The sequence below is a fragment of the Crinia signifera genome, chromosome 6 (assembly GCF_055691185.1).
Source record: "Crinia signifera chromosome 6, ASM5569118v1, whole genome shotgun sequence".
NCBI lineage: Eukaryota > Metazoa > Chordata > Amphibia > Anura > Myobatrachidae > Crinia > Crinia signifera.
In genome coordinates, this window is record NC_139222.1 from 251,751,911 (window position 1) to 251,767,590 (window position 15,680).

Consider the following 15,680-nt stretch of genomic DNA (forward strand, 5'->3'; position numbering starts at 1 on the left):
CAGCTCAGTCTTCTGTGAGCTGATTTATGCACATGCCTGGGAGTTAATGACCTCGTTATCCCTGCTTGGGAGTAGGGCTGGGTCTGTCACAGGTGTTTTGATCACCTGAGCCCTTCTTAAGGCATTCTCCCCAGCACTGCCCTGCCAGTGATAGTTTCCTGTTCCTGTTGCAGGGAGCTGCAGTCCTTTGCTTCCTGCTGGTCATATGTCAGTTCATTGCTTCTTGCAGTGTGTCCTGGTTTTGTCCTGATCTTGTCCTGGTCCTGTCCTGGTCAGCGTTCCTGTCTTGTCCAGTCCTGCCAGTCGCTCCCAGTCTGAACTCTTCCATCTGGTGCAGCTGGGTGTTGTGGTCCTGTCGCTGTGTGTCCAGTTCAAGTGCTCCAGTGGAGCCTGGTTCTGTTCTTTATTTATTTATTTATAAAGTTCTGGCAAGCTGCCATATTCCTTTTGTTATTTACTTGTGGGCAAGCAGCTCTGTTTCCTTTGTTACTTTATATTTCCCTTGGTCCGGCTTTTCCAGGTGTGAGAGGCCCACGGTAGTGGGTATACGCTTGTTTGGGGTACCGTGTGTTTGTGTACTCATTATTTACTTTGGCGTGTTTGAGGCACCCTGTTGCGTCCGGTGTCTGTGACTGCGTCGCACTCTCCGTCCTTGGCCTGGTACCGCTAGGCAAGGTGTTACTCCCAGATAGTGCCAGTTAGCTAGACCTCCTCTTGTCTCTACCTCTGAAGGTTGCCGTAGTCTCGTCACCACGTAAGAATGGTTGCATCGAGGTTGGATCGGGCCTAACTCGTTTCTTCGAATGTGGCCACTACAGGAGAAGCCTAGTTACCAGCAGACTACAGTCACCTGTCAAAAGAGTTAGTGTAGGTGTCGCCGTGGCTTTTCTAAACAGCGGTCCCGGCTGTGGGTTCACACCCAAACCCCTAACAACATGTAGTGCTGCATGGATTTGCTAATTTTGTGAACAAATTTGTCCCACGATCAGGTATGAATTAGGCCCATTGTCTGATCATTTTCATGTTAAACACTGCAAGCTAAAATAATACATACTGTACAGAAGATACAGTTAAATCATTCCATGTACAGTTTCCCAGGTAATCTATTCATGGCCTGGGGCATTGTGTTTAAATATGTTATCACCTTTTACACTAAACTGCTGTAAATAAAAATAAACTTAGGTACAAAAAAATCTAAAGAAATAAACATATTTAAAAACACATGGTGTAAAGTCAACCAAAGTTTTATAGTTGCGAGGGCTGCTCAATTATGAGTAATTTGGATTGATTCATGCATGAAATCTAAATCCTTGATGCAAAATATAAATTACCTCGGCACTACAGAGTAAAATATTCGGAGTCTTGCAAAAATACAACTACAGATTAAAATGATAGATGAAAGAAGTACTTGGTAAGTAATCACTGCTGTATTTAATCTATGCCTTTCCTAAATTTTCACTGCAAGATAAAGATTGAATAGGAGTTCAAATGACTAAGTGAAGAATGAGAGATTCAATTTTTGTTAGCTTACCAATATATTCACCGGAATCCTTTGACAGTGACAAACACAGATCGTATTTTTGGAACTTAACTTTATAGTTTAAATAAGTCAAGAAAATTAAACATTCTTCTGATGTGCCATAAGGTGTGAACTGTTACATTTTTTTCCTTTTTGAGCAGGACTCCTTTCTAGAGAATGGGGTTGGTTTTCTTGTGGACCTGGTGTTGGTGACATGACTGGCATCCTTCTCTTATGTGGGTGCCCAGACAATTGCTTCAGGCAAATTTAAGTAGCTTGCCTGCCAGTCCACCTACGCCAAAGACAGTTCCTGTTTTATAATGACATTCGCTCCTAAGTGCTACCTCGTACCTCTACATATCGCTTTGCTGTTTCCTATTTCATGCCTTTGACCATGGGTCCTCAAACTGCGGCCCTCCAGATGTTGTGAAACTACAAATCCCAGCATGCATTGCCACAGTTTTGCTATAAGGAAGTGTTAAAACTGTGGCAAGGCATGCTGGGATTTGCACACAACATTTGTTTCACAACATCTGGAGGGCCGCAGTATGAGGACCCATGCCTTTGACTATTCCTATGTTCTTTGGGGACGACCAGAACCCTAGAATGTTTAGTGTTTTTCAGTTGGTCTCCTGCCTTTGATTTTGGTTTTGATTGATAATTATCAGTTTGTACTTTAAGTTGAAATTAATATTCTATCATAGTGGTTCTCAAATTGTGGGTGCTCACCCCAAAGTTAGTCCTGACTATCTCAGCATTGGTAAGTTTATAATAAGGAGTAATGGAGGTGCAAAAACAGGATGAGCAGCTCCAATATTCCCAAAACTTGTTCAACCAAAACCAAGTGAGATAAAGACAATATAGAGTACAAATTAGGATATAGCGAGAGCGCTGCCAGTGACTCTATAATTGGTTTTCTTCTTCTGCTAATAGTCTGACGGCTGCATTTTGTACCAGCTGCAAGCAATGCAATTCTTTTGATGGGAGACTCCGGTAGAGAGTAGTCTAGGCATGATGATATAAATGCATGTATGACTTTAGGCAGGTCTTCTGAGGGAATTAAGTGATTGATTCTGGCTATATACCTTAGATGATAGAAAGAGGATTTGATTGTGGCTGACATCTGATGTTTAAGTGTCAGGCCACTATCCAGGACCACACCCAGATTCCGCACATGATCAGAGTTTTTTAGTGCTGTGCCCCCCAGTGTAAGACCTGTTAGTTGGCTATGCTGCCATCTTGTCCTGTGATTTATCATCAGGATTTCTGTTTTATCTGGGTTCAGTCTCAGCCAACTGGCACTCATCCACTCCTGGAGCTCAGCTAGGCAGTCATTTAAGGTTTTTATTGTGTTATCAGTGCCTGGAGCAAAAGACAGGTACAGATGTGTATCATCTGCATGACCAGGCCATGACGTCTGATTACAGGTGTGTCACCCAGTGGAAGCATGTATACTGCAAAAAGCATGGGAGATAGTATAGAACCCTGTGGGACACCATAAGACAATGGCAATGGCAAGACAATGGCAGTAGTGGTGAAGAGTATACTCCCGATGAAACTCTCTGTGACTTGCCAGCGAGAAATGATTTGCCACCCAGACCACAGAAATTCTTCAGGCGCTCGATTAGAATCGATGCGGTGTAGTTTGTGTAATATAATCAAATGGCCCTTCCCAGCAGCCTGTTTCCTCCCTCCTGCTAGTTCAATCTTCCAGCCAAAAGATGCAAACAAAAAAACAAGGGAGAGCATGGATGGGGGATCACAGGCGCTCGGTCTGATGTATAAATATTTCAAATCCAAGTAAAAATAAAATTATTATTTTTATTGTTATAACACCTAGAGCTGAATAGTTTCTGGCAACAAGAATCCCATGGTCAATGGTGTCAAATGCTGCAGAGAGGTCCAGAAAGATTAGGATTGAACAGTCTCCTCTATCCCTTGCATTTAGAAGATCATTGAGCACACATACCAGAGCTGTTTCTGTGCTATGTCTTCTCCTGAATCCTGACTGGAATGGATCATAAATGTCATGGGTTGACAGGTGGGTCTCTAGTTGAGTTGCAACCACTTTCTTAATAACCTTTCCCAGAAAAGGAAGATTTGATACTGGCCTGTAGTTGGTCATTCAGTCAGGGTCTAAATTAGATTTTTTAAGAAGTAGTCTGACATAAAGGCAGGGGCGTAGCGAGGGTGGAGCCGGTGGAGCGTGTGCTCCGGGCGCAGAGCCTCTGGATGCCGCCCGGCAATCTATAGCAGAGGCGCATAGCCTCTGTCTCCGTCCTGACTCCCTCTGCCTCCCTGCTGCGGCTGCTGTCTGTCTCTCTGTGACATGTAGATGCAGCCGCTGGCAGGCAGGGGGAGTAGCTCCCCAGGCTGACGACATAACATACAGCCTGAGAGGGGAGAGATCTACGGAGGAGCACATGGGCACCAGTGCTACTGTAACTACAAAGTGAGTAGTGGGGCAGGGGCTGCCAGTGGTTCTGGGTTGATTGAATCTGCACACTGGCCAGGCTTGTGCCTGCAAAGTCTGCAGACTGTGTGTGTGGAACAGTGGAAGGCTGGAGAGGATCCCTGTGATGTCTGCTGTCTAGGGGGGAGGGGGGACTGTGCTTGAGGTGGTCTCAGATTGGGGGGTGTTCTGTCTGAGGGGGTATGCTGATTATGGTGGGAGGCTGTGCTGTGTATGGGGGCTGTGCTGTCTATGGGAGGGCTGTTCTGACTATGGGGGGGGGGTTCTGCTGTCTATGTGGGGCTATGCTGTCTATGGGGGGGGTTCTGTTGTCTATGGGGGGGCTGTGCTGTCTATCTATGGGAGGGCTGTTCTGACTATGGGGGGCTCTGCTGTCTAACTATGGTGGGGCTATGGTGTGTATGGGGGGCTGTGCTGTGTATGGGAAGGCTGTGCTGTATATGGGGGGCTGTGCTGTCTATATGGGGGGCTGTTCTGACTATGGGGGGTTCTGCTATCTTAACTATGGTGAGGCTATGATGTGCATTAGGGGCTGTGCTGTCTACATGGGGATTTCTGCTGTCTAACTATGGTGGGGCTATGATGACTGTCTGGGGCTATGGTGTGTATGGGGGGCTGTGCTGTTCCTAGGGGGCTGTGTTGACTATGTGGGGCTATGCTGACTATGGGGGGCTATGCTGTCTAACTATGGAGGGGCTGTGCTGACTATGTGGGGCTATGCCTTCTATGAGGGGTTATTCTAGCTATCTATGGGGGTGGGCGCAGGTATTATTGGTTCTGTAACCACTTATTTACCCCCTTTCAAAATCCTGCATTTGTCACTGGAAGGGCAAGCGGCTCCTGTGTGCAGAGAAGAAGAACCAGTGGCGGCACCTGTATGCAGAGGAGCAGAGCCCCAGAAGCTGCATCTATGTACGGGAGGAGCAGGAGTCCCGGCGGCGCTGCATCTATTTGGGAGAGTAGGCCCGGCGACGGCTCCTATACACGGGAGAACAGAGGCCCTGCAGTGTGAGAGCAGGAGACACGGCAGCGGCAGCAAGGAGTGGGACTTCTCAGGTGCTGGTAAGAACATTCCTTGGTGAATAACTTATACTTTCAGGCAGAGGGGCGGAGCAGTGGTGCGGAAATGGAAAATTAGGAAGTACAGCCTGGCTTTCCCGTTTGCCTCTCTTTTCTTTCCCCCTCCTCCCTGTCTCTCCAATCATCCCCCACCCCCGATGGTCCCCCTCCCTTTCCTGCGCTCCTCTGCTCTCTCTCCTTCTCCCCAGTACTCCTCCACCCCAACCCACCCCCTCTTTCTCCTCTCCTGATCCCCTCCCTCCTCTCTCTCATGTGCTCCCTTGCTCTCTATCCCCTGCTCACCCTTGCTGTCCTTTTTTATTTTACCTTCCTCTCTCCCCTGCGCTTTCTCGCTCTCCTCTTTTTCCCCTCCCTCTCTCCCTCACTCTCTCTTCTCTTTTTCTCCCTCTTGTGCTCCCTCATGTGCAATGTGCATTACGGCGTGTGGCATGCAGTTACTTAAGCATTATGGTATGTGGCATAATGTCTACTAGGCATTACGGTGTAGGTCAAAATGTGTAATGAGCACTACGGTGTGGCATATTCTATAATGGGCATTAAAATTTGTGTGGCATCATGTGTAAGGTGCATTACTATAAAAAGGATGGGAAGGGGGGGGGGGGGCGCCGAAACATACCGCTGCTCCAGGCACCATGTCACCTAGCTACTTCTCTGCATAAAGGTATCTTTATAGTGTACATTAGCCTTCACCAAATTCACCCAGTGGTAGGAGAAGGTATCATGTACTTTTAACTCACCTAAAACAAGGATGGTAAAAAAATATAAATTTTTATTTTTGGACAGTACCAAAACTCACAATTCAGAATGAGGCTTGAATCACATCAAGGTATCTTTCAATCGAATTTCCAGATGACCAATAATCAAAATAGAGAAAAAACTTTAATATTTTAAAACATATCTAAAATATATACAGATGGAGCCCCTGTCATTCTTGGCCGGGGCTCGCCAGAGAGTCCCCTCTGGCGAGTGCCGGCTGTCAGGGGCTACCCTGATCTGGGACTGTGAGACACAAGCGCATCGCAGTCTCTCTACTGTGGCGCTGCGGGTCTCTGCCCGTCTCTGCTTCAGGGAGACAGGCAGGGTTAGGGGGGTCAGGGCAGCGAGGGGGACCGATGGCGGGGAGGCAGCGGGGACCCGGGGCATGCTCCGTTGTCACGGGGCATTACTGCCTGGATATAAATAAAGATACCCTGCAACCCAGAGAGGAGCCTTGAAAAAGATGTTTTAAAAAAAAAAAAAACATTTCTTCCAGAATTAATATTATTTTATTTACATCATTATTACTTGTTTTACTTCTCATTTCATCTAAAGAAGTCTTAAGGTGCCCGCACACGCACCGATCCCCGCGGTGCGATGCTATGCGATGGGGTGCGTGCTCCCGCGGCACCTCATCGCACAGTACAAAAAGTATGTGCTGCACATACTTTTTGTACTAGCTTTTTATCGCATGCACATCGCATGCACAAGGCATACGATGCGATGTGTGCTAGTTAAGCACAGAACGCACGCTGGGATCGATGCGTCTGTGGGCAGCATTAATTGTATTCTACAATCCTAATAATAGACCAATCTGCACTTTATAGTGATTGTACTGTAAGCAGTGCTATTTTTCAGCAGGCTCCAGCAGGAACTGAGGCCCTTATTCTAGTTCACTCTTTCTGACAAAATATTTCTTAGATGGACAAAACCATGTGCACTGCAGGTGAAGCAGGTGTTACTTGTGCAGAGATAATTAGATTTGGGTGGGGTTTTACTTCAAAGTGAGATCTATATTGCAGTGTAAAAATAAAGCAGCCAGTATTTTCCCTGCACAGAAACAAAATGACTCACCCAAATCTAATTCTCCCTGCACATTTTAAATCTGCCCCCCTGCAGTGCACATGGTTTTGTCCATCTAAGAAATATTTTGTCAGAAAGAGTGAACTAGAATAAGGGCCTCAGTTCCTGCTGGAGCCTACTGAAAAATAGCCCTGACTGTAAGTAACATGAGCTTATTAATAGGAATTGATTAAGGAATTGGTACATTCACAGATCAATAACTGCCGATACTGTTCTATAATGTATAATATATGGCCGTTTTGTAGAATGCAAGGTTATATTTACATTTGTGCTTTTAATAAATATATATCAAATTCATCATGTTAACATGAATAAAAGACGACCAACTAATTAGTTACAAACATAGGATTTATTTACTAAGATGGAAGTTCTGTTGAAGATGGGATGTTGCTACGGGAAACCAATCAGATTCTATCTATCTATTTACAGTATCTTCTAGAAGGTGCTAAATAAATAAGAAGTAGGTTCTGATTGGTTGCTATGGGCAACATCAAATTTTCAATGGAATGCCCATCTTGGTAACTAAACCCCTATGAATGAAGGTGGAGATTCTCACCCCAGAAACACGCCGCAGGAATACTAACAGTGGTCTTGTGACTTGCTACTACTGTGGACTACAGTGGCTACATTATAAAGTCTTGAGTTTTGGGCCTAATTCACTAACGATCAGAAGGGGCCGAATTAGGCCCCGTTCTGATGGTGGGAACACATGTGCAAACCCCAGCACCAAACGACTTCGATGAGTTACGCACTCGCCGGGCCGTTCGTCGCTGGTGGGCGGCGGCATCTCAGCGCTCGGTAGGCAGCGATGAATCACTGCTTTATCTGTTGGAGTTTTTATTCCACATCTCCTAATTCAGTATATACAGGATCAAGATGAATACTGGGACACCATTATCACAAGTAGTTTTCTCAGCTTGTAAAATCCAACCTTACATCTTTTAACAGGTCAAATGAGGTAGAACAGATTTCTATCTACTTATGATCATTACGCTGTATCAGGAGATTTAATTCTACAATACTTCTGTGACAAAAGCCAGGAAAAATAGCGAGACACCAGGACTCTGTAATAAGACCAATTTCCTTTGAATGTTACAATATAGAGAAAAATGTCGAGAAAATATATGATAGATATATCCACTCATTGACTCGCTGGAGAGGGCATTCTATTTATGAGAATCGATGGTGACATATGCGCTGAGATTTGTATATAGTATATTGTAACCTATTGATAGAATGATCTTGCGTCCAAACTTGTGTCTGTTGTAATGCCCTGGACACTGCCAAGCAAACATATTTCCAAACTGTCACCTCTGCTTTCTAACCCAAACAACTTTTTAATATCACTTTTCAACCTCCCTACCCAACCAACAAGCCACTTGGCCTAGCTTCGAAGGCAGGTACTGGGTTATTACCCATCAGGGTGGGGATAAAAATTGGGTCTGCCTGGGCATTTAACATTGAAATCGCGTTGCGTCGCATCGCATGCCATTATAATGGCATGCGATGCGACGCGATATTAAAATTGTACACTCTTCCTGGGAAAAGCCTCAAATCGGGTCCATCGCATACCTTAATTAGTGGTATGCGATGCGATGCGACGAGATGGGCGCCGTGATAATACACAAGTACCCTCAATGTGTTTACACCACTAACCCAAGGATATTAATGTGGGTGTTTGTCCATTCAATATGCTTTCATAGATTATCTCTACTTACCCAAATATTGCTACACTGAGAAACAGGCTGTTACCAATAAAGTCATTGGTGAAGTACTGTACACTATTTTTGGTTTATGAAACATTATTACCAGTTCCAGGGTAAAAGGGTGCTGGGTAATGGAATGATCTTTATCTGTGATTACAGCAATTAATCACATGGAAAGGAGCCCAAATTGCAGGGGGTCCTATGCAATGTGCAATCCAGTGCTCATTGCACCGGAGCCTCTGAGTCTCCCCGGCTGGAGACGCAATCTGCCGGACTGCTTCCATCTCCAGGCAGCCTAGGCTGGGATTGCATGTGATATATTGCATGCAAAATGATCTGGGATGGTCCCGGACAGCTGTGTGCCACAGTGTATGGGGGCCTTTAGACTGCACGTTTGGGACGCAGAGTCTGATGAGCATGTTATCAAATGTTTTATATGTGGTGGATTTTGGCTCTGTCCATGTTGATGTCAAATGTCCACTTACCTCTGGACCTATGCATTTTGATGCTGCCTATGTAAACTGCAGAGGATCTTTCTTTGCCTATTTAGCCTGGACCTATGATCGACAGACAAATAAACAATTGTGTAAATGTTATGGTGGATGTAGACAGGAAGGTTAGGCTGTAGGAGAGGTGGGTTATGTAGTGGGAGTGGAGGGACAGAGTTCAGCTTTGTGGGGGGGGGGGGGGGGTGATTTAACCTTTTCTGCAATTCAAACAGTGTGGTTTAAATGTTTAAATCAATTGTAATTTTTTTTTTTTTATTCAAAAATGGTCTACATTGAATGTTGAATGATGTTAATTTTCTTATTTTAGTGGCTCACCATTTAATCTGCTGCTAGCGCTAGGGCCGTTGAGCCTGACATTGGGCTTGAAATGGTTAAGCTGCAAGAGGCAGGATTAGTATTAAAGGATAGGGGTAGCGCAATACCCCCAGATATCTCCTCTCCTTCTGCGTCAGTTAAATGCCAGACAGAAGTACCGTTGTCAGCAGAACAGACCAAACCCAAGAATCACAGTATGAGGTAAGAGCAAGAAAATGAATAAGGAGGAATTCCAACGATCGTTACTCCGACATCGGAATCTCAACTGTCAGAGGGCCAGACAGAGGAGCGAGGGCATTCAAGCCCCTTGCGGGCTTGCCGCACTTGCCACGCTGCTATTCTTTTCTCCCTCTATGGGGCTCGTGGACCCCCATAAGGTAAACTAGCACTTGTATGTTACGTTTCGTACTTGGTGCACTTTTTCAAGATCTTGAAAAAGTGCACCAAGCACGAAACACGTTGCTCCCACTGCCCACTGTGGATTGGCTGCCCCCCCCTCCCCTGAACCTGCCCAATTCCAAAGTCACCATCAAGTCTTGCAAGTGATGTCACCATCGGGCAGACGTTGGCCGGACGGAGAAGAGGAAGAAGCGGCTTCACACACAGCTTGCTGCAAGCACCTCCCGCTGCACCCTGGCGTCTCCCGTCTGTAGAGGTACAGACAGTTAACAGGCCCACAGACTTTTAATCACTCTATTAAGAGTGTACACATTATCATTATTTTTAACCATTTATTTTTTCAGGTTATTTCTCTTACTTCCTTCACTTTCTCTCTATCCTGCATATTAATTCTTTATTTTAAGTACTCACCTTTTAACTCTTATAAGCAATTTATTAATTGAGCTGCTTTTCCATTATAGCGCAGTGCTCACCAAGTCTATAATATGTAATAGGCAGAGAGGCGTAACTCTGTGAGGCAATGGAGTCATCTTCCGTCGGGCTCTTGCTCCCAAGGGGACACCTCTCCACCCCTGCAAGTTTGAATTAGTTAAATGAAAGCCATCAATATTGCTTCTGTTGCCCACTCATCTGCCTAGCAGGACCATATATGTCACACTTTCTTTATTTTAAACATAATATACTTAACATATATCCACATATACATATTGGGGGAGGGCCACTATTTATCTTGCCTCCCGGCATCTGGGACAAACTTACGCCACTGGTAATAGGCATTACGGTGTGTGGTATAATATGTAATTGGCATTACGGTGCGTAGTATATATATGGCCACTATTGCATGTGGCATAATTGTGTAGCAGGCAAGACCACGCCCTCTCTGCTTGGCCACAAACCTTTTTTTTTTGAGAATACACGGACATTTTTTTGTTAAGGTGCATTGTTAAGGCCAGTGATTTATAAATGATGTACAGGTTGAGTATCCCGTATCCGAATATCCGTTATCCGAATTATTCCGAAAACCATACATTCCAGAAAGTGAAAAAAATAATAATTTTTTGCTAAAAACTCACTGGGGACATCTGTAACAGCATCACTGAGGACATGATATGTAACTGGCACTATATATGTGCAAGACAATGATTGCTTGGCATTTAAATTCAATATCTACGATAACACACAAATTTTGTTTCATGTTTTGAAACCTTGTTTTTTGAACAAATAAAATATATATTTGTGCATTTCATGTGTTTGATGTGTTTATACAGTATAAATGCAAGATACTTCAAAATACATCATTGAAATATTAAAATATTCTGAAATACGGAATAATCCGTTATCCAAAATTCTCCTGGTCCCGAGCATTTTGGATACGGGATACTCAACCTGTATAATAAATACTAATTATTTTATAGATTATCTCCAGCGCAGTCTTTATGTTTCCCATTCTTGCAGGCTAGAAACAGCCCTGCTGTACATACATACGTATAAAGCCGCCGAGTCCAAGACTGCTCATGTTATCACATGTAATAAGACCTGCATAATACACTACATAAAAATCGAATCATTTTCTTGAAGGCAAAGATTATTTGAAAAGTATCACTAAAGCTAGAATAATTACCTCTTACAGTATATCATTTGCAAACTCTAAATCATACACATTATTTAACCATGTGTCATAGCTATAATAATGCTCCACACCGTTACCTTACACCGCTATCTATGCATTGCTGTCATATGTCAAAATAAATCATCTAATCCGCAACAGGATAATAAAATAAATAGCTTTGGGTGCATTTATACAAAGCACCAGAGAACAGGAAAAAATTGGTCTTTTCCCTGAAAATGTGTTTTTATATATAAAGCTAGTCATGCGTGCTATGACCCCAATGCCCACTTCATACAATGTGTCCCAGCTTTGCATATCAAATATAAAGTACTTAGATGCAGTCTCGCCAAAGTCTGAACACTGGGACGCCTTAAAGCAGTAATCTTGCAGATTATCAACAGCTGAACCATTGCCTTCTCTGAGGACTCAATAACGGCAGAATGAGTTAGATAGCTGTAATAAGTATAGGCTTGGAAAGACGCCGCATTTGATGTTTGGGAAGTGGAACGTCACTTACGGTTTAAAACCATATCTAAATGTGGCACAGCCGTCAGGGATGACGGAGGGGTATATTATCTCCGTAGGGTGTAAATTTCATTTCAAAAGTTGACGTGTTGGCCGGTACATCGAGATTAGGGGGAAGCAAATATCTGCACAACTTTTTCAAATTTCTATGATTGTAGAATAATCCTTTTAAAATACATGTTGCTTTGAATATGACGAATTTGAGCCATTTTTGCTATTGAATCACGAGTGTTTGTAAAAATCCTGCCCAGATAATCCCCATGCAATTAAATGGAATATTTCTGTCCATGACAGTACCAGTCACAGCACAGAAAATCACAATGTAATTCTATTTCACCGGTACAAAACTGACCCAGAGTTCGCACGTTCTTTTTCCACTCTACTGCGCGCTGTATCATTATTTTAGCGAGCAGTCCTGATGCCTAGGTAGCCAATAATTATTACCGTGAATATTCTGTTGATGCCTTGTAGCGGTGTACGTCTCTGACACGCGTACTGAAGCACACCGACACATGATGAAGAGAGTGGCATATTGAAACTGGCAGAACAATTTTCTTGTACCTGAAGTGAAAAAAATACATATAAGCATTGTTAGAAAAAAAATATCAAATGTTTCATTCCCAGCCCTCCCCCTCTTCAGCGAAATCTCCTCGACGCCTGGATTACATTTAGCACAGAATGAATTCTGCATGAATCTGATAAAAGAATAGGCAATCGCAATATAGTTATTATCCCCATGGTCTGGGAAAAAGAGGTTTGCAATTTTAAGCTATTAACTTCATGTGTGTGGTAGAACAATCACTACTGATTGCCCTTAAATATATTTATGTTGGAACTTTTGAAAGTGACATGTGATTGATGGTAAATTTAATGATGACAAATTAGTACGTGCAAGTAACAACTTTTAGCAGCACAGCAAATTGTTCGGATTGCTAGAATGCATTTGTTAAAGGAACAGTCTGGAGGAGCGGTTTGGAAAGAAATCTTCAACTGATTGGTGGTGAGGTTCAAGAGCCTACAGTAGACTAGCCATGAGCTTTGGGTGTTGGGGTCAGAGAGAGAGTAGATATTTTTAAGACACCAGCATTTTAAAATTAAAATTGAGTGCCCACTTTATTTATGTGCCATGTTCTATCATGGCAGACAACGCACTCTCAATGGCATGTATTCAATGCTCCTATGTCGCCGTAAATAACGGTGAGTGTGCATGTTTTTTTGAGAGTAGTGAAGTTTTCTCTCATATTTTGTGCTTCCCTGTATTCAACTCTGTTGCCTCTCCAAAAATATTTTGCGAGGCTAACTCAGTTCACCCTGCACTTCTCCCCGGTGTTCGCAATGTCTGTTCAATGGGGATTTTAGTGTCTCTCTCAAAAAGTGTATTCAATGCACAAATTGCGAGTCCTGCTGGTTTCTTTTTTTAGAGATGTTCTCCATTTTTCCCTCGGCATCTTTTTTAGGTGAACTGTAGGGTTATCTATGTTAAAGTTGTTATTTTTTTTGTTTTTTATGGCTTATAAATTAAAAAAAATGTACTCTAATGTATTTATTGCAAGTGCCATAATGCTGTACTTCTATATTAATTTATTTGGAATTTAATAAGTTATTTTAATGGTAACCAATAAGAAATCATTTTGGAATGCTCTTAGTAATTTCCCATGCTTCCTCTCTTCTTCCTCACCTAACCCCCAAACAGGCTTTTAAACACGCTAACAATTATAAAATAAATTAAATAAAAACACAGGGCAAAGAAACAATGCCAAAAGCACAACACAAGGATAAATTCCAAACAGAACAAAATACACCCGTCTGCACAAACCCAATTTGCACACACCATTTGTTGTAAAATAAATACTGAACAAAACATTAACCTTTCTAAACCTTTGTTAAAAAATTACAAGTCCACAAATGCGAGGAACACGCTGCTGAGATGAACACCCTGCTCAGGAATATCCCAGTCTGACCAGCTCACATGGAGAGCAGGAGAAAACAAATCTCTCCAGTTACAGCACTCCCATTTGAACTCGCATAATTATGCTAAGTTCGCAAAAGGAGCCGGCGAGCTGGCCACACATTGAATACTGAGGAAGTCAGAAACGAAGAGATGAGAAAAAGTGCAGAGCGCTTCAGCGAGATCACAGGGACACAGAACAGTGAGCGGTGAGCCAGACTCTCAAAAAACATTGAATACTCCTCAATTTGTATCTCAACAGGTTTGCTGAGAGAGGTTGGGTACCATATACCCAGACCTCTTTAGTGGCCATGGAGTGCAGGGAAGTTGTAGGCACATCCACAATAGGCCACAATCCTATAAGAAGACTATGAGTTTTATACCATCATCCCTGAGAGCTCTCACCTTCCTCATACCAATGAAGAGCGGGATGCAGTCAACATTCCGGAAATCAGGATGTCAGCATTCACTATAACGATGCCAGCATCCCAACTGCCCTCAGATGACTGGACCCCAGGGACGTGCACTGAGGTAAATGGCTGAGGAGTCCCTGGGACGTACCAGAGACAGATTTGCACACAATATATGAGCCCTGGGGTACGTGTCGGCATTAAACACATATGCACCAGTATACACTGCTGGAGATTCAAAGAGTTTTGATAAAAGATGTGCAGAAAAGGTAGCCAGGTGAGGCACTGCCTCACCTGCCATAGACTTTTTACTCCAGAGTTTTGACTATAAAAATTATTAGAATAATAAAAATAAGGATTTTTTATACGTACTTTGTATTTTTTACATACTTTATAAATTCAAAACTCCCCGGACCTCGAATAGGTGAGGATCCCGAAGCTGGAATACTAACAGCCAGGAATCTGATCGGAAAGTATGCAATAAAAATGTATTAAACTATTACAATTCACTGGCCAGTGATGTGAAAAATTCACAATAAATTAATAAAATAATAAATTAAAATAACCATAATATTATTTCTATTGAATTGATATTCTTAGGATAACTGCCAATTGCTGTGGTAATTAATACTCCAACTGGATTAGTTGTTAGGAAGACCTGTGTAGGGGAACAGAAAGGTCCAGAAATCTGTTTGATCCTGTTAGAGAGTGAACAACAAATAAATACAATATGTGATGGTGCTGGTTGTGATATGTGTGCAATTAATTAACCTATTCATTTAAAATATTTTGATCTGTACTGCAGCTTAGTCTGAAAGGAGGAGGAGCTGACCCTCAATATGGAGTTGCAAATTCCAAAAATGGTAAAAAAGTATTATAAGATTTCTGCACTATTCTCTTTGTTTCTGGTTTTAGAATGCCCGGACAAGGAGGAGACAATCAACCACTGGCACACTCAAGGCCCTAGCAGAAACAGCAGGTCTCTGCCAGTGATGCTGAACCCAATAAGAACAGGCTTACTTCTGGCATTTTCAATTTTAATTACAAACTAAGACTGATGCCAAAATCTTCACATCCTTGTAAATATAGGAATCAGGATTCACTAGATCTTTACCAGTCATTGGCATAAGCATATAAAACATTGAGGGTCAAATGACCCTTCAATTGTTACCAATGGTCTTAGGAGAGAGAACTTTTTTTTTAATGCAAATAAGTTGAGATTACTTTAACTCCTGTACAATGGTCAAGATCCCATCAATATTGGACAGATTTATTTATGTGACAAATAGGAGAATGTTGTTATTTGCCTACATAATCTGCCCAATCTGGTGCAGGAGGAAGCAGTTGG

At 42.9% G+C, this 15,680-nt stretch overlaps 1 protein-coding gene across 1 annotated transcript in view; it reads right to left on the reverse strand.

The window, feature by feature from the left end:
* Positions 1 to 15,680, reverse strand: part of DNTT (DNA nucleotidylexotransferase) — a 293,652-nt gene that overhangs the window by 220,225 nt on the left and 57,747 nt on the right. The window contains exon 3 of the mRNA XM_083149314.1: positions 12,419 to 12,535. Within this exon, the coding sequence (XP_083005440.1) occupies positions 12,419 to 12,535 (117 nt within the window). The remainder of the gene's footprint in view (positions 1 to 12,418; positions 12,536 to 15,680) is intronic.